The 19,320-nt window shown below is 45.5% G+C and overlaps 1 protein-coding gene across 10 annotated transcripts in view; it reads left to right on the top strand.

The window, feature by feature from the left end:
• Window positions 1-19,320, top strand: part of LOC126267309 (kalirin) — a 2,010,890-nt gene that overhangs the window by 1,204,495 nt on the left and 787,075 nt on the right. For all 10 annotated transcript variants that reach the window (XM_049972405.1, XM_049972404.1, XM_049972401.1 and 7 more), the window contains one exon: window positions 2,574-2,743. In XM_049972405.1, the coding sequence (XP_049828362.1) occupies window positions 2,574-2,743 (170 nt within the window). The remainder of the gene's footprint in view (window positions 1-2,573; window positions 2,744-19,320) is intronic.

Below are 19,320 nucleotides of genomic sequence, written 5' to 3'. Positions count from 1 at the left end.
TTTTGAAAAGCGTTTTCCACTTCTTCCCCTTTGTCCAGATTTTTTCATTAATGTCGACATTGTTTAGATCTTCCCGGAAGGATTCGTTTCGTAGCGGATCTCGTAATGCAATGTCTCTGAGTGTTCTCAGATTTTTATGTCTGAAGTTTGGGTTCTCTGTGTGACGTTTTTGCTTAATCCACAGTTTTTACTATTGTCAATAACCAGTGGGACAGGGATCACCTTGTGATACTTCAGCTTCCTCCATTGTTCTACAAATCTACTGCTATTCGGACAGGAGGTAAAAAAAAAAAATATTGAAATGTGTGTGAAATCTTATGGGACTTAACTGCTAAGGTCATCAGTCCCTAAGCTTACTCACTAGTTAACCTAAATTATCCTAAGGACAAACACACAGACCCATGCCCGAGGGAGGACTCGAACCTCCGCCGGGACTACAGGAGGTCAAAACACGTCTTGTGAGAGCGGAGTGGATCTCGAACGATGGATTAACATCATACACCGATGAAAAAAATAATCGAACTCCTGCTTCTAACACTGACGACAGTCTGGTAATGTGCTTCAAAGAAATCCACAAATCAGTCTCTACTGGAACAAGGGAGACGTCATATCGTATATAAAAGTCAGCATTGCTGTCATATGAGACACGTTACACACATTACGTGAAACGGGCCGTCGAAATACGTAATTAGCATCAAATGAAGGTAATCATGCGCGATTTGAACTGATGCTCAATCACTGGATACCGCAGCGTTGCGGATAACCATTTTCATTGCTGCTCTTGCTATTATGTGTGACATCCTCTACAGCGATATTTATGGTTTCGAGTTGGCCTGGAACGCCTTCGTCGTAATTTGTGTGCCCGAAAAATATGTAGCAGTGTTCTCCAAGACTATTGTTAAGAGGATATTGTCTTTCGCGTATACTTAAAAAGTCCATAGCCATACATTGTTTTAGGGAAAACGAAAGTATTTATCACTGGACACCGTAATATTGCGAATAACCAGTTTAACAGCAGCTCTTCATATTACGTGCGACCGTCTACATCATCATTTATGGTTTTGAGTTGGTGTGGAATACCTTCTGTGGTAGTTTTGTGTCTGAAAAATGTATAGCAGTGTTATCCAAGGCAACAGTTCAGAAGATAGTGTTTCCTGTTCATTTAAAAAATTAGTATCGATACATTGTGTTGAGGAAAACTGAAGTATTGACCCTATGGGACTTCTTAGAGGCCGGCGCCTCAGTCTGTAACCGCGCGACCGCTACGTTCGCAGGTTCTAATAGTGCCTCGGGCATGGATGTGTGTGATGTCCTTAGGTTAGTTAGGTTTAAGCAGTTCTAAGTTCTAGGGGACTGATGACCTCAGCTGCTAAGTCCCGTAGTGGTCAGAGCCATTTGAACCATTTTTGAACTTGTTAGAGCATTCGTTGCATTTTCCTTTCAGAAATTGGAATTAGCTTTATTTCTCAGTAAATGAATGTGATGTTCAAGCATGTAACAAAAGATTGACTGTGAGTAAGAAAAATTACTTTGTGGAGTGCAGATGCCATGTTTCAGCCGACAGTGTCCCACAGTGGATCTCGGGCGCCGCTGATCTCGATGACGCAGACTGTGTGTTCAATGCTACTGTTTCGCATTCTTCAAACTATTAATTGGGTCTAACGAACATTGAACATGTTAGAATCTTACCTGGCTACTTTACTGCTGTGACCGGGGAATTTCCCAAGGTCTTTTGATGTACAGAGTAGTCAAAATAAAACTAATCCGAAAACTAGGCACATTATGCATCTGCTGCTCAGCGTACTGATTGGGATATTTGATGCATAGTGGCATGTGGTATGAGAGTTTACATTTCCGGACAGGCACAAATATGCACGATCTGAAGAAATATAAAGAAAAGGAAAACTAAAAATCCAACTGACCGCATATCACTTCATACAGAAACCATCATAGAATCGAACCGAAAAGTACGGTCTGAAAGCTTTAATTCATGCACAAGAGAAAGCTTATAAACCTGCAGGTCTTCCTTTCTCATTTTTCTGATAATATGACGATTCCCACTTGCACAGCTAATCAGCGTTTCCATTTGTTAAAATTTATGGGGACTTGTTTTACTGACACTCTAATTCATGGGGCGCTGCAGTTATGGACTGTGCGGCTGGTCTCGGCGGAAGTTCGAGTCCTCCCTCGGGCATCGGTTTGTGTGTGTTTGTCCTTAGGATGATTTGGGTTAAGTAGTGTGTAAGCTTAGGGACTGATGACCTTAGCAGTTAAGTCCCACAAGGTTTCACACACATTTGAACATTTTTTTTCTGATTCGTGTCGGAATGTTTGCTAATGACCTATTTGCTTTTAACGTAAGGTTATCGTGAAATACTAAAAACACTTTTGAGCCACTTTTTTGTTTGACGCCCTTAATATCAGTGATTCTATTCGTGGCAAGTTATTAAAAAAATGTTGCAGGTGACAGAGACGTGACTTTGGAAGAACTTTAACGTAAGATAATTGGTTTGACAAATGGGAGTGTGTGAGGGAAAGCAGAAAGTGGAGTGATGTGGGGGTGTTGTGTGCAGCTGTCCGGCTGGGCGGACGAGCTTCGCGGGGAGCTGGTGGCGGATGAGGCGGCGGACACGCTGGAGGCGGCGGAGCGGCTGCTAGAGCAGTGCCGCGACCAGCGCGCCTCCTCGCTGGACGCGTGCGCCTCCACCATCGCGCAGGGCGAGACCCTGCTGCAGGAGCTCAGGTGAGTCTGCCTCTGCCTGCCCCTCTAGTCGTGTAACCATCGTTTATTTTAAATACAATTTAATTGCACTTGAGTGCGGCATTCGAAACATAACACGAGGGGGCGCTCAATAAGAAATGCAACAAACTTTTTTCTCGTTCAGTTCCACTTCAAAGAAATACAGAGTTCGTTGTGGGACATTGCGGAGTATTCCCACTTCACAACTTCATGAAGTTCCGATAGGTGGCGGCGCTATACGTATTCTTCAAAGTAGCGCCTGTATCAGAGGTAAGTACCAAACTGAAAGCTGTCAATGAGGTTCCTTTTGGCGGAAAACCAGAGCGTGGCATATACACTCCTGGAAATTGAAATAAGAACACCGTGAATTCATTGTCCCAGGAGGGGGAAACTTTATTGACACATTCCTGGGGTCAGATACATCACATGATCACACTGACAGAACCACAGGCACATAGACACAGGCAACAGAGCATGCACAATGTCGGCACTAGTACAGCGTATATCCACCTTTCGCAGCAATGCAGGCTGCTATTCTCCCATGGAGACGATCGTAGAGATGCTGGATGTAGTCCTGTGGAACGGCTTGCCATGCCATTTCCACCTGGCGCCTCAGTTGGACCAGCGTTCGTGCTGGACGTGCAGACCGCGTGAGACGACGCTTCATCCAGTCCCAAACATGCTCAATGGGGGACAGATCCGGAGATCTTGCTGGCCAGGGTAGTTGACTTACACCTTCTAGAGCACGTTGGGTGGCACGGGATACATGCGGAGGTGCATTGTCCTGTTGGAACAGCAAGTTCCCTTGCCGGTCTAGGAATGGTAGGACGATGGGTTCGATGACGGTTGGGATGTACCGTGCACTATTCAATGTCCCCTCGACGATCACCAGAGGTGTACGGCCAGTGTAGGAGATCGCTCCCCACACCATGATGCCGGGTGTTGGCCCTGTGTGCCTCGGTCGTATGCAGTCCTGATTGTGGCGCTCACCTGCACGGCGCCAAACACGCATACGACCATCATTGGCACCAAGGCAGAAGCGACTCTCATCGCTGAAGACGACAGGTCTCCATTCGTCCCTCCATTCACGCCTGTCGCGACACCACTGGAGGCGGGCTGCACGATGTTGGGGCGTGAGCGGAAGACGGCCTCACGGTGTGCGGGACCGTAGCCCAGCTTCATGGAGACGGTTGCGAATGGTCCTCGCCGATACCCCAGGAGCAACAGTGTCCCTAATTTGCTGGGAAGTGGCGGTGCGGTCCCCTACGGCACTGCGTAGGATCCTACGGTCTTGGCGTGCATCCGTGCGTCGCTGCGGTCCGTTCCCAGGTCGACGGGCACGTGCCCCTTCCGCCGACCACTGGCGACAACATCGATGTACTGTGGAGACCTCACGCCCCACGTGTTGAGAAATTCGGCGGTACGTCCACCCGGCCTCCCGCATGCCCACTATACGCCCTCGCTCAAAGTCCGTCAACTGCACATACGGTTCACGTCGACGCTGTCGCGGCATGCTACCAGTGTTAAAGACTGCGATGGAGCTCCTTATGCCACGGCAAACTGGCTGACACTGACGGCGGCGATGCACAAATGCTGCGCAGCTAGCGCCATTCGACGACCAACACCGCGGTTCCTGGTGTGTCCGCTGTGCCGTGCGTGTGATCATTGCTTGTACAGCCCTCTCGCAGTGTCCGGAGCAAGTATGGTGGGTCTGACACACCGGTGTCAATGTGCTCTTTTTTCCATTTCCAGGAGTGTATTTACGGACGCTTGCGGTATATTTGTGGAGACTTAGCAGGGAAGAAAAGCACGATTAATGATTGGGCAAGGCGTCTCTCAACACCGCAACAAGGTTGTGCAAACACCTGTTCGATCTTCCGTGTTCCAGCCGGCCGCTCACAGTTGTTACTCTTGCAATGCTGGAACGTTTGGACACTCTCATTCGAGCTGACCGAAAGATCGCAGTGAAACACTCGCAGCTCAACTGTATCTTTCTGTTGGTAGTACTGAGACACCCGTCCTGCAGTTGGGATACTCAAGGTTGTGTGCCTGCTGGATTCCTCGCCATCTGATAGACCATGAAGATCTATGAAGGACCGTCTTTGCGGAGCTGCTTTCGCGTTACGAGACTAATGGGAACAATTGTTTGTCGAACGTCATCATAGACAAACAAATCGGCAATCCGTGGAGTGGTGTCACACTACCTCTCCTTCGAAGAATAACTTCAAAGTAGGCCCTCAGCCGATAAAATCGTGGCGACGGTTCTCTGGTACTCTAAAGGTGTTATTCTCTTTGATGTCCTCTCTCATGGTGCAACGATAAGTGCAGTGTGCTACCCTCAGGGAACTGAAGAAACGAGTTCAGCGTGTTCGTTGCACAAAAATGCAAACGAACTTCTCTTTCTCCATGACAACGCAAGGTCTCACACGAGTCTCCGCACCCGAGAGGAGCTCCCAAAACTTCATTGGACTGTTCCATCTCATCCACCCGACAACCCGGGTCTCGCACCTTCTGACTTCCATCGGCTTGGCTCAATAGAGAAAGCACTCCGCGGCAAGCAGCACGTCGATGATGGAGGGCGTTGTTCATGCAGCAAGACGTTCGCTCCGACCGCTGTGGACGAGCGATTCTAGTCGCTTCAGTCCGGAACCGCGTTGCTGCTGCGGTCCCAGGTTCGAATCCTGCCTCGGGCATGGATGTGTGTGATGTCCTTAGGTTAGGTAGGTTGAAGTAGTTCTAAGTCTAGGGGACTAATGACCTCAGATGTTAAGTCCCGTAGTGCTCAAGGCCATTTGAACCATTTGAAGAATTCGCACCAAAGTCAGCCAGCGTTCTGCTACTGTGCGAGCATACCGGCCCTCCCAGTAAGGTCGCATTGAACGGAGATTATGTAGAGGAAGAAAAGTGAAAAGTAATGCGGCATGATGTGTTAGAATCCTGAATAAAACCAAAGTGCTTTCAGAAAAAGAATTGTTGCGTTGCTTGTTGAACACCCCTCCTAGTATATAGACCCTGGCTGTTAACTTGGGTTAGCCTTACATATCGCTATTACAAAACAGTGAACATTTATAGTGGGTTATTCGTAAGTGAATCCAGGATTTCATAATACGACTGCAGAGACACTGCACAGAGGGACGTATCAGCTGACAGAGAATTTTTCCAACTTTTAACTGAATTTATACAGGGGCGGGACAAAAAATATTGAAACGCTGCGAGTAATGCATGGTTGAATGTAAATGCAGATGCTAGCGAAGCCTGCAGCATGCCACGTTATATTTGACCAAGAGTGGTTCAAATGGCTCTGAGCACTATGGGACTTGACTGCTGAGGTCATCAGTCCCCTAGAACTTAGAACTACTTAAACCTAACTAACCTAAGGACACCACACACATCCATGCCCGAGGCAGGATTCGAACCTGCGACCGTAGCGGTCCCGCGGCTCCAAACTGTAGCGCCTAGAAACGCTCGGCCACTCCGGCCGGCTGACCACGAGTGACATGTGTGAAATGTCCTCAGTACGCTACAAGTGTAGTTGTTGTTAGAACAGCATTCTGTGTACTTGAGAGTGCACTGTGTCGGACCCAGGTGAGTTCAGATGTGAGCGAGTTGTCTATGCTCTTATGGTGAGTGCTTCCATAATCAAGGGAGCTAAAGTGTTTGGTGTTTCAAGAGACAACGTATGGAAGATCTATACTGCGGCTAGGAAAATAGGGAAAAAATCATGTTGTAAGTCACTACGCAGATGAAAGTGTGTATGGACGTGCCGTGACGAAAGGTCATTGAAGAATATTGTGATTAAAAATAAGACGACTACAGTTGCAAAAATCTGTGGAGAGTATAACGTCGCACTCATGAACACTGTCACAGGAACAAAGCACCAGAAGAAGCGAATTGCAAAGCGAGCTGCAACTCTGAAAGCACGTATCCGTGGCAAACGTCCGTAATGAGAAAATGTATTGTCGAAGCCATAACACCTCCACTATCGAGCGATGGAAGAAAGCCATTCCGGCAAGTGAATCTCGTTTCACACTGTTTCCAGCTTCTGGCGAAGTTACGTCCGAATAGAGAAACATGGCGGGGTTCGGTGGTGATTTGGGCAGCCATATCGTGATACTCCATGCGCACCATGGTTACTCTGCAAGGGTTATGTGACCATTTTGGCTGATCAGGTCCATACCACGGTACAGTTCTCGTTGCTCAATGGCGATACTGTGTTCCAAGACGCCAAGGGCACCAGTTCGCACAGCTCGCCTCGGCGAGGACAGGTTTTGTGAGCACGAGCATGAATCGTCGCATATTCCCTGGCCACCACACTCGTGAGATCTGAATATTATTGAGCCTTTACGGTGTACTTTGGTTGCAAGGGTGCGTATCGTTATCCACCTCCATCATTGTTACCTGAACTTGCCACTACTTTGCGGGAAGAATGGTGTAAGATTCCCGTTAAAACCATACAGCGCTTGTATATATCCCTTCATGGACGACTGGGGGCTGTTTTGCATGGGAACGGTTTTCCTATACCGTATAATGCGATGTATTTTTTGATATTTCCATACGCGGCAAACGTCAATGCGCGCGTGCAGTTCATTGAAGTCGCTGAACGAACTGCCGAGAAGCGGCAACAGCAGCCGCATTGTAAATTAGTTCATTTGGTAGCCTACGTGAAGGTGCTCGTATTCGACGCGAGAGTACGGAGCGGATAACTCTTGCACATGTTGTGACACGCCTCCCTCCTAGTGCAACTACAGCACGGCACGTATTACAAATCTAAACCAGGGCAGATGCTCTATCCACTGATGTGTGTCATTTTTGTGAGTGTCTCTTAGATTAAGCGCAGTCTTGTTCCGAAACCGTAGATATACTTATAAGTAATCCTACACGCCCTTACTATTAAAACGAAGAAGCAATAATATGCCCATTATATGTCTGTCGGGGTCGTTACCAGAGTTTCTTAGTAGTTCGTGCTGAGGCACGAACGGAACAGGTGGGCGCACCGTGGCAGGAGGGCTTAAGTGCGCTGCGTGACGGAGCGCTGGTGGGAATGTATGGTTGCGGCTTTGGCTGTGCCCGCTGTCCGGGCTGGAGCGGAGCTTCCCCGTTACCGGCAGTGGCGCTCACAAGTGCGTATCGTAGAGACTAGCATCCAAGTCTCTCCGCTCAAGTCCGGCAGTGATGTGCCTACTCTGCAGCCCCGTACTCAAGTGCCACACTGGGATGAAATCTCCCCTGGAGTTCTGGAAATACTTCTCTCTGAGCTTGTCTATACATCTGATTGGTCAGCTCAAGTAGTTCTCCTCGCCAGTCGAGTTATTTAACACTAATTTTCATAACTTAGTTTCATTCACTTACAATCGTTCAACTTCGAAATCCTGAAATAATTTCAACAAAGAAACATTACACGACTTTATTGTGTTCTGTTTACGTTAGTATTTTATGTTATGTTTGCGTGTGTGTTGTTCTGCTTCTCTCTTATCCCGCTCTCTTCTGTTCTTGATTTTACTGCAGTTGTAAGATATAAAGCTTGAATTGTTTTCTCGACTTACAAGAATTGTGCCTCCTACATTGCGTACAAACACACACACACACACACACACACACACACACACACACACACACACAAAATCGCTCACGCTGTTTCTTTACATAAAATAACAACTTGGAACAAAGATACTGGAACAGTTTTGCTTCCCAAAGAGTTTGGATGCAGTCCGAGGCGTTCTATTTTAATATATTGCATTATTTCTATTAAGTTATTACAGTTATGCTTTAAGTTCTTTTTATACTATTATGTTGCAAATAGTGAAGAGCAATCTACGAAGAAATTAATGTATTTATGGGGCTGTTATAGTTACTATACACGATAGAAACGGAAAACCGGGAGAAAAATGTCTGAATGACAAGTTAGCTAGTGAATCGAATAATTTCTTTTCTCCGTACTTGATCAAACGTAAATGATTCAACGGTTTATTATGAAAATCATTAACTTTCGTTACTGTTGCGTACTGCTCTCTCTGCACAGCTGAAAGTCAACATGCTCTCGGCAACACCTTTGTTTCTCAAAAAGTGATCGTTCGCTATGGTTTTTTTATTTTTATTTATTTATTTATTTATTTATTGCAATACCTGCAAGTTATATACGTAACTATAGCCAATCAAAGCACGGTATTCTCCAACCAGTAACATCGTTTGAAGATTAATAGGTAACAATAAGGACGAAATTGTACGAGCAAGTAGTCACTGGTAAAGAAGGTGAGCCGAGCACTCTGATTTCGTGCCACTGCTCTAGCGTTTTTGTCGTTGCCAAGAAGACGTAACAAAAGTCATCAAACAAATTTACTGCCGCTCTATCAGGATCGCGATTTGCCAGTACCATCCATACGTTAGTGACAAGCAGATACTTAGGGGAACGTAATTGGGATTCTTTCAAATAAAGCTCCACGTCGTTGTGGCGGAACCATATAATGTATAAACTCAGGGTGTCCAGGTATTCTGATGCACTGTCCAAATGCATATCCATCGAGGTTAGGTGGGAGCAGCTATATCGGTGTGAAGAAAGAGATAACATATAATAGATATTACAAAGCAACAATTCAAGCAATAGCTATCTGTCGTGAATTATATATATATATATATATATATATATATATATATATATATATATATGCCTTTGGCTACTATTATCGTTCCAATTGAAATGCCAAATCGCTCGTAGTTCTAAAACCTTCCACTCGCATTGCACCGCCAATTAGCGATGTGATTTCTCACTTCAGCAACCATTATCAGAAACTACTAAACACGTCAATATAGAAAGTATTCGCCTATATTTGATATATACCTGTCTGGTTGGTAAATTATATGTACAAGTGCCACTCAAAGTATACTCACTCTTACGAAAATTGCAGGTGATAGGTATTTATTAATGTTTTATAACATTAGTCTGGTATAACATTGTTATGTTTAGCAGTTAATAAACACAGTTTGTCAACATAGAATGAAGGCTGTCACGGCAGGTGTTGTTATCACTTAACACTTCCGGGATGAGATGCCATGGTCCATACATACAAGTCTTCCCTGACGTTTCGCCTTCGACTGCGGAAGGCATCCTTTGAAGACAATCGGCGAAGGCAGTTCGCCCATTGTCCTCGGAGGATGCCTTCCACAGTCGAAGGTGAAACGTCAGGGCAGAGTTGTATGTATGGACCACATCTCAGCCCGGAAGTGTTAAGTGATCGCAGTTTTTCAAGTTCGACAATGTTGGACACACCCTCTTATGGCGAGAGGTGGGAACACGTAATGCACCCAGGAACATGGCTGAACATAGGTTTGATGGTCCGGGCGTTATGGTGTGAGGAGGCATAGTGTTGCATAGGCGCACTGACCTCCAAATCATTGAACATGGCACACTCATCGGTCAGTTTTATCGTGACACTGTACTGCTTCTCCAGGGGTGATTTTGTCCCTCACTTCATTTTTATGGATGGCAATGAATGGCAAAATGGAACAACGCATATGGAGGTGTTCTTGGAACGATATTCGGCAAATGAACTCGTCTACACGTTCACCCGATTTCAGTCCCGTCTCACGCGCCAGGGACGCGTTTCGGAGACGTATTGTAGCGCATCCAACGATCATCTAGCAGTTGTCAACCGCACTGGTGGAGGAATGGAACGCTCCATCGCAAGAACTTCGTTCTGACATTGTGGCCAGCTTCGCAGCACGTTGCAGAGCATGCACTGCTGTCCATCTTGATGACAAACAGTATTAAGAATGCCGCCTTTTGTAATGTCCAGCTAACCATCAAGAATCGCGCCGACTCCAGTGTAATTATTTTCTTTGTATAAATATATTATTTCTGATTGTCTCATTGTGTATATTATTCATTTACTTTCTGTACTATACTGTAGCAGTTCTTTCTGCATCGAAGCGCCAAAGAAATTGGTATAGACATGCGTTACTCAAATACAGAGAGATGTAAACTGGTAAAATACGGCACTTGCGTTCGGCAAAGCCCATATAAGACAACAGGTGCTTGGCGCAGTTGTCAGATCGGTTACAGCTGCTACAATGGCAGGTTATCAAGATTTAAGTGAGTTTGAAATTGTTGTAGTCGGCGCACGAGCGATGGGACCCAGTGTCTGCGAGGTAGCGATGAAGTGGGGATTTCTTCCGTACGACCATTTCACAAGTCTATCATGAATATCAGGAATCCGGTAAAACGTCAAATCTCCGACATCGCTGCGGCCAGAAAAAGACCCTGCAAGAACGGGACAAACGACGACTGAAGAGAATCGTTCAGCGAGGCAGGAGTGCAACCCTTCCGCAAACTGCTGCAGATTTCAGTGCCGGACCATCAACAAGTGTCATCGTACGAACCATTCAGCGAAACATCATCGATATGGGCTTTCGGAGCCGAAGGCCCACTCATGTACCCTTGATGACTGCACAACACAAAGCTTTACGCCTCGTCTGGCACCGTCAACGCCGGCATTGAACTGTTGATGACTGGAAAAATGTCGTCTGGTCCGACGAGTCTCTTTTCAAATTGTGTCGAGCGGATGGAGGTGTACGGGTATGGAGACAACCTAATGAATCCATTGATCGTGCATGTCAGCAGGGGACTTTTCAAGCTGGTGCAGGCTCAGTGCTGTGGGGAGTGTGCAGTTGGAGTCATGTGGAGCCCCTGTTAGGTCTAAATACGACTCTGACGGTGAGACGTTCGTAAGCATCCTATCTGATCACCTGCATCCATTCATGTCCATTGTGTATTCCGACGTACCAGCAGGACAGTACGACATACCACACGTCCAGAATTGCTACAGAGTGGCTCCATGAACACTTATCTGAGTTGAAACACTTCCGCTGCCCACCAAACTCCCCAGACATGAACATTATTGAGCATATCTGGAATTCCTTGCAACGTGCTGTTCAGAAGAGATCACCACTGCCCGGATTTGTGGACAGCCCTGGACGAATCATGGTGTCAGTTCCCTCCAGTACTACTTCAGCCATTAGTCGAGTGCATGGCACGTCATGTTGTTGCACTTCTGCGTGCTGGCGTGAGCCCTATACGATATTAGGCAGATGTACCAGTGTCTTTGGCTCTTCAGTGTAAGTACGTATCTAGTTTCACTCAGCTACATTACTTGGCTGTGACACGCGCGAAAGCTGCGTTAGTCGTTTAGTTTTGCGCACCAGTGTACAAACGGCCAGCATCTCTCGCGTTTTCGAGGAAGCGTAAGGTCAGCTTCGGTAATGACAAGAGGTGATATGAGAACGCGGAATCACCGTTAGGCGCGTGACGTACGTCGCTCTCTCCGGGTGCTGACCACTCACTACCTGCCGTTGCGTGTTGGGCAAATTGCCCACTATGAGCCGTCACGTAGTACCGCGTAATGTGCGAGTCGAGTGATTGTGTACGTTGTGCTTCGTCGTTTCCGAGACCGTATGAAGCCATACGCCAGTATGGACCAGCGAGTGCTCAGTTGGCTGTCCCGCGCCCAGAGAATGCTTAAAAAATTAGTCCACAGACAGACCAGAAGAGCCTACAGCGTGCAGAAGATGCGGTATGTGACATGCTAGCAGCTGCCTCTTCACTGTACCGAGCAGTTTTCTCCGAATAAGAAACTTTTTCATGTTGTTGTGGTCTTCAATCCCAAGAGTTTTTGATACAGCTCTCCACGCCACTCTATCCCGTGCAGGCCTCTTCATCTCCGAATGAATATTGCAACCTACGTCCATGTGAATATACTTTATCATCATTTGGTCTCCCTCTGCAGTTTTAAACCTGCCCCCTCTTCACTCACGCACACAGGCAATCGCGCGCGCGCGTCCGTACCTCCATGACTAAAGTGGCAAATAGTTTATGCCTCTGAATGTGTCCTGTCGACAGAGCCCTTCTTTTATTCAAGCTGTGCTTTAAATTTCTGTTATCCCTGATAGGATTCAGTACCTCCACATTAGTTATTCGATCTGTCTATCTCGTCTTCATCATTATACTGCAGCACGACAGTTCAAAAGTCTCTAATCTTTATAACACTTAAAATTATAGTTGAAATTAACACGTCTCTCTTTTTTTTAAAAAAATGGTTTCGTGCTGTAGCCGGTCTGCGTTTTATGTCCACTCTGCTTCGGTCGTCATCAGTTATTTTGCTCGCCGGATAATAAAACTCACATATTGCCTTTAGTGTCTCGTTTCCTACTCGAATACCTTTAGCATCACCTCATATAATTTGACAACATTCCATACCTTTGTTTTATTGTTGTTGACGTTCCTTTTATAAGACTTTCCATTCTGTTCAATTGCTCTTCCAAGTTCTATGCTGTCTCTGAGCTGATATCTGCTATTATTTGCCTTGTGTTAGACCGTTAGTTTTTTTTTTTTTTTTTTTTTTTTTTTTTTGCGTTCTAGACAGATGATCCGTTGGAGTCTGCTACAGTACTTCTTTCTGCAGTCGTAAGATTGTTATGAAAAATTGTCAATTTTTTGCCACTCACATAGTGCATGTTTCGTAACTCAGGGTAAGGAGATTTCTTATTATTGGTCCTGAAGTTAGCAGTCGTTTCCTAACAACCCGTGACATACGTCGCATGGCTCTATGAGTGAGATGTTCAAAAATGGTTCAAATGGTTCTGAGCACTATGGGACTTAACTTCTGAGGTCATCAGTCCCCTAGAACTTAGAACTACTTAAACCTAACTAACCTAAGGACATCACACACATCCATGCCCGAGGCAGGATTCGAACCCGCTAACGTAGCGGTCGCGCGGCTACAGATTGTAGCGCCTAGAACCGCTCGGCCACCCCTACCGGCAGTGAGATGATGTTTAATTTGTTACAGCGGTTTCACCATTACATAAAACAGCAGCAGTTTTCCTTTGCAGTGTAGAAGATCCGGGCATTGAATTATCTACTACCGACTGCAAGCGTAAAGTGCTGCTTCTTGTTCAGTTGCGGTAGGAGATTTACGGCCTTTAAAAGTGATGCTTGACACACAGATAACGAAACCAACGCGATGCAGAATTTCATCAGTATTTATTTATTGTAAGATACCTCGTAGTTTGGAGACACGCACATGAAGCAGTTGGTGACGCCGTCGAGAATATTTCGCGTTTGACGCTCTGCCAAGGCTTCGGATTATTGTGGAGTGATGTATCGACTCGGGTTCACTGACTCGTTGGGGGAGCAGAGCAGCCGTATGAATAAAGTGACAGCAACATCTGGTGATTCATATACTGTCTACCATAACTGATGGAAGGCGACTCGCTAGTCACATCTCACGCTTAGCCCTTTAAAAAACCCACGGGGACATTCGCTTACTCCTGATGAGTGAACAAAGACCATACGTGCGAACTTTCCCTTGACTCATTTCCAATGAGCAGAGAAGCCAGAGATTCAGAAAAGTTTTTAATCCTTTAACGTGGCTACAGCACCGCGCAGTGTTAACGATTCCCATCACTTCCGACAATAGGAAAGCCATTGGAATCCTTATGGTTGCCGGAGCTGACTCAGCGTACACAAATAAACGTGTTTTAAATGCTTGAGGTCGACCAAACACAGAGCAGTGTAACACAGCAGGCGTCGTTGATACTAGTATCTTTCGTCAAGATATCTGTCGGTACTTGGTCAATAAACCGTGAATATCACCCTAATTGTCAACAGCTTATCACTTGCTCTTCATGAATCCTGATAATACTTTCTTAATTTCGAGACAGATTTAATTTGTAGGTCGCAGCTAACCGTACTCCTAACCACTGTATTTCGTCTGTAGAAGAATTCACACTTTTTTTCACGTGTTCAGCATAACCCTGAAGTGAACGACCTGTCTCTGTTTGTGTAATACTGTAATCAAGGGAGGGGGGGGGGGAGATGAAACTTAGCGAAAATGTTACAAAGATGCAATTACTCATTTATATTTTTTCCTGGTGATGTATCGATTTTAACCTCACCGTTTGGTTGAAAAAGGATTAAGTGATTAAGTCTGTAGTTGCCGGATCAAGTTTTTCGCAGTCTGAGGTTGAGTTGGTACCGAGTGTATTAGGATCGAAGGACTATTACATCTGGACAAGACCGAGCGATGAAGTGACCGTGACATAAATATAGAAAACACGGACAATCTTTAGGGGCAGGTTCCTTATATAGAAATAAGGAAAAAATAGGTATGCATTTTAGAGCCTATGTTTACTCGACTTTGTTCGTTTTTTGTGCTATGAGAGAAAACAAGAAAAAAACTCTGGAAATCATAGAGTCTAAAATGCATACCTTAAGAGCTAGGAGAGCGTGTTCATCTTCGCCAGTGTAAAACGCATATCTTCTTCTACTGCACGAGTGCTCGTAGCTCTTTAAGATATGCATTTTCAAGTCGATGTTAACTAGACTTTTTTCTTCTTCTTCTTGTTTTGGCCCGTACAACTTCCTCCCAGAACATGAAAGCAAAGAGTTTGCAGTAGAAGAGATGTATTTCTTAGTATCGAAGACAAGCAAGTGCCCATATCTCTTACTGTGTACGCCTTAGAGCCCCTATTTACTCGATGTATTTTCTTGTTTTGGTGCAACGAACCTGCCCCTAAAGTTTGTCGACTTTTTTTTTGGGACGTGCTTCCAGCGTCATGCCGAATACTGGACCACGCATTATCGGGCCGTATCTACCTAGCCCGCATCTCGTGGTCGTGCGGTAGCGTTCTGGCTTCCCACTACCGGGTTTAATTCCCGGCGGGGTCAGGGATTTTCTCTGCCTCGTGATGGCTGGGTGTTGTGTGATGTCCTTAGGTTAGTTCGGTTTAAGTAGTTCTAAGTTCTAGGGGACTGATGACCTAAGATGTTAAGTCCCATAGTGCTCAGAGCCATTTTTTGTTTCTACCTAATTTCGCTCACACGTGAACTGACGATAACAGTGCTTTGTTTCGTCAAACTAACAAAGTGGGTATGTACTGTGCGGCTCCTGATATTTAGAAACATTATGACTGTTCAATTTTCAGCTGATTCAATATTATGGCTACAAGGTGACGATGGAAAATGAAAACGAAAAAAGTTAAAAAGAAAATGCATACTTAGCTCTTTGTAACAATGTAGGGGAGGGTCGCGCAATGTGGGCCGGCTTAAGTTTTTTGACTTCAATTGTAACTGTGGTGGTTATCGGAATATTTATATACTACTCTCTTACCTCCTGGCGTGTTTTGTGGATAACACAGTGTAATGATTTTTATTTGTTATTTATGGTACTTCATTCCATCGGAAGTAAAAGAGCTATATTGCAAGGCTTGTAGAAAGTGCCTTGCAGTATCGGCCATTGTCTTATCTTTGGTAATATCGGTTGTTAACGATACACTGCACTGATACCTACTGAATCATACAACTTTGAACATGGCTGACGTTTGCAGCAACCGTATACACAAATTTGAAAAATATGTAAAAATCTGCCAACCGGTTGCATAGGTTTTCTATATACCTTGACCAGGTTTCGTCACCTCTAAGGGTGACTTCATCAGAAGGTAAGGTAATTACATGAAGAATATATCTCAGAGATGTACAGTGATTTAAGAGCTGAGTTGCTCAAGTCATACATTAAAATATAAGATGAAGTCACCCTTAGAGGTGACGAAACCTGGTCAAGTTATATAGAAAACCTATGCAACCGGTTGGCAGATTTTTACATATTTTTCAAACTACTGCATAATAATAGATCACATAAGCATGGGAATGTATTGTTACTATTTTAGCGTAGTTCGCCAATGCTTAGCTTATTATTTTACACGTATCATCAGTCAGAGACAAAATACTCTTCCGATCCACAAATCCAGCGTGTGCCTAGCCTCTACACTTGTTGCACAGCACCCATTCTTCTTCAAATGACTCCGAACACACTTTTCAGTGTCTTGCGTTGACCTTTCATTTCCAGTAAGTTCCAGTTTTCCTCGCCGCTTTGTAATTTCGTTTCCATGGCCGGCCATGCATGTTTACTTTATTTTTTAATGTCCAACTGAAGGTCAGCACTCTTCGGCTGTCTTTCAGACTTTATTTTTTCCGCTCTTATTGTCTCCTCTTCGGTGGCGATCTTTGTGTAATCGTTGCAGGTGCCTCCCTCGCAGTTATTTTCTTAGACATAGCCTTGCTCACAGGCATTTTCATGCATTCTTAATTCTATTTTCCTCTCACTTTTTTTGGTTTCCCGCCATTTCGGTCTGAAAAGAAGTAAGAAGAAGATTAAATTGAAATTACTTCCGGCCGATGCTGAAAGACAATCGGGTGGCCGGTTCTGCACGACAAACACGCAGTACGATCTAGTCATAATATACATTCTTCTGTAGAAATTATGACGAAACGTCTGTTTGTATGCAGGTCCTTACATAACGTAGATAGCCGAAATCTAGAACCGAAATTAATAACTTACCTTAAAAGCAAAACATCTTCCGTGTGCTAAGGACTAAAACAACCACCATCAACTACTCAGATCAGAGAAAACACTGAAGAAAGGATGAAGATATCCGATATCATTGCACATAGATAAACAGCCTTGTTTCTGCTTACTGTACACTTCTGCCATCAGTAGTGTAAGACGGCCGCTACTGCACGACTCTTCGGTACCTGAACAGGTCCCCTGACTTTGCAGATGCCGACACTGGACGTTAATCGTGAGCTGTTAGTGACGAATAATATTCGTACGTCGACACATTTACCGCTAGATCGTTGTACTCGTGTGTGTGATAGCAGAAGTAGCCGTTTAAATCGTTGGGGAGGACTGGAGCGCGATAAACATGCAATATTGCCGTTATTATTATTACTAGTGCAGCGCCGCTCTCAGCCGATTTTAGATAGGATGGTGCAAGTTACAGCGCATCGCGTGTGCGTATCGCGATTTGCAAAGTAGGAACGTAGCGATAGATATTGCCCATTGAAAATTCCGCCCATAGGCCGCCTCTGCCGAAGCGCAGCCGGTGCACGTGGCAGGTGCATTGCGCGCCCGCGATGGATAGGGAGGGAGGCACTCGTAATTTCGGCGGCAGCGCCGCGCCCCGCCGGTTTCCATCAGCGGCCATCCCGGCCGCTAATGGAGGTAATGACCTGTGGCCGCAGTCATCGATTGGCGGGCCGCCAGAGGCCACAGGCCGCGCAGCCTCGGCGTGCCGGCGCGATTGAAATCACGGCACGCTGCTGCGGAGCACATGCTCGTGTGTTGTGGCGCCTCACCTGCCCAGGCCCATACTGCACGCTCTGTCTATCTGTCGCGCTCGGTTTAAAATTTTGATTATATATTTAATCTGATGCCGGTCTTGTAAACTGAAAAACGGCCAGGAGAGCGGTGTGCTTACCACATGTTCCTCCATATTCGCATCCAGTGACTCCTGTGGACTGAGGATGACACGGCGGCCGGTCAGAATCCATTGGGCCGTCATGGCCTGTTCGGGCGGAGGTTTTTTTTACACCTGTTATGGCTATGGCTTCAGGTTTTTCCTTACGTTGACCACGATTTTCTGCATAGACAACCTGCGCATCACAGTTTCTGCTGCTGTTAGGATTTCGATTCGAAAATTAGTGTGATGCACCTCTCCACGCTAGTCTGTCCTGTGTAAGCCACTTCATGTCTGAATAACTACTGCAACCTACATCCACTTGAAGTTGCTTACTACAGTCAGACGTTGCTCTTGCGCTACAATTTCAACCCCCCCCCCCATTTTCCCCCCACTTCCTCTTTCCTCTCGTTATCAAACGGACAGTTCTAAGATGCATCATACATGTCCATGTCCATTCATCTGAACCCTTCTTTTAGTTGAAGGCATCCGTGAGAACCTCTTCATTAGTTATCTGATCTACCCATGTGATCCTCAGCGTTACTCTGTAGCACCTCATTTCAAACACTTATTACCTGTCGGGAATTTGTATTGTCCACATTTAGCTTCGATATAAAGCTATAAAGCTGTGTTCTAGACAAATATTTTCAGGAAAGACTTCATAAAATTTAAATAAATAGCATTAACTGTATTCTTTGTCGGTATTTGGTAGAACATGATTATTGTATTAAATGTGCATTGGATTAGAAGGAGAGTGAGCACACGAGTTTGCAAGTATAACTGAGGACTTGGCAGCTTCACAAAGTGAAGCACCTGTATCAGTATATGTGCAAGATCTCCTTCCAAACCCCTGTATCGATTTCAGCCAAATTTGACACAGGAACACCAAGGCTCGTGAATATCAGTACTGTGGAGTTTATAGCCTCCTAGCTCCTTAGGAGTGGCGATATTGACAAAAGAGTATTTTTCCAGAATCTGGCATGTATGGCAGTCATACAGTGTAGGCACGGCAACCTACAAGTCAGGGGCCAGAAACAGTTGTCGATCCCACTCTGTGTAGGCTGGGAAGCATGACAGATGTGCTGAGTATCAGCCTTGCTGGAGGATTGGATAGGGAGAGAGGGAGGCAGGAAGGACAGATAGAGAGAAGGGGGAGGAAGGTAGTGGGGACAAAGACAGGGATGAGGAGACCATCTGATCTCGACAGTCAGACATACTAAGTCACGAGTAGTGTCACAGTGCTTCACACTTGAGTTAGAGGGAGTGAATCGGCTCGTAGGAAGCCACCGTTTTCA

Source organism: Schistocerca gregaria, chromosome 4 (assembly GCF_023897955.1).
Source record: "Schistocerca gregaria isolate iqSchGreg1 chromosome 4, iqSchGreg1.2, whole genome shotgun sequence".
NCBI classification, from domain to species: Eukaryota; Metazoa; Arthropoda; class Insecta; order Orthoptera; family Acrididae; genus Schistocerca; species Schistocerca gregaria.
The sequence above is the reverse complement of the archived record's forward strand: the minus strand, read 5'-3'. Positions and strand labels throughout refer to the sequence as shown.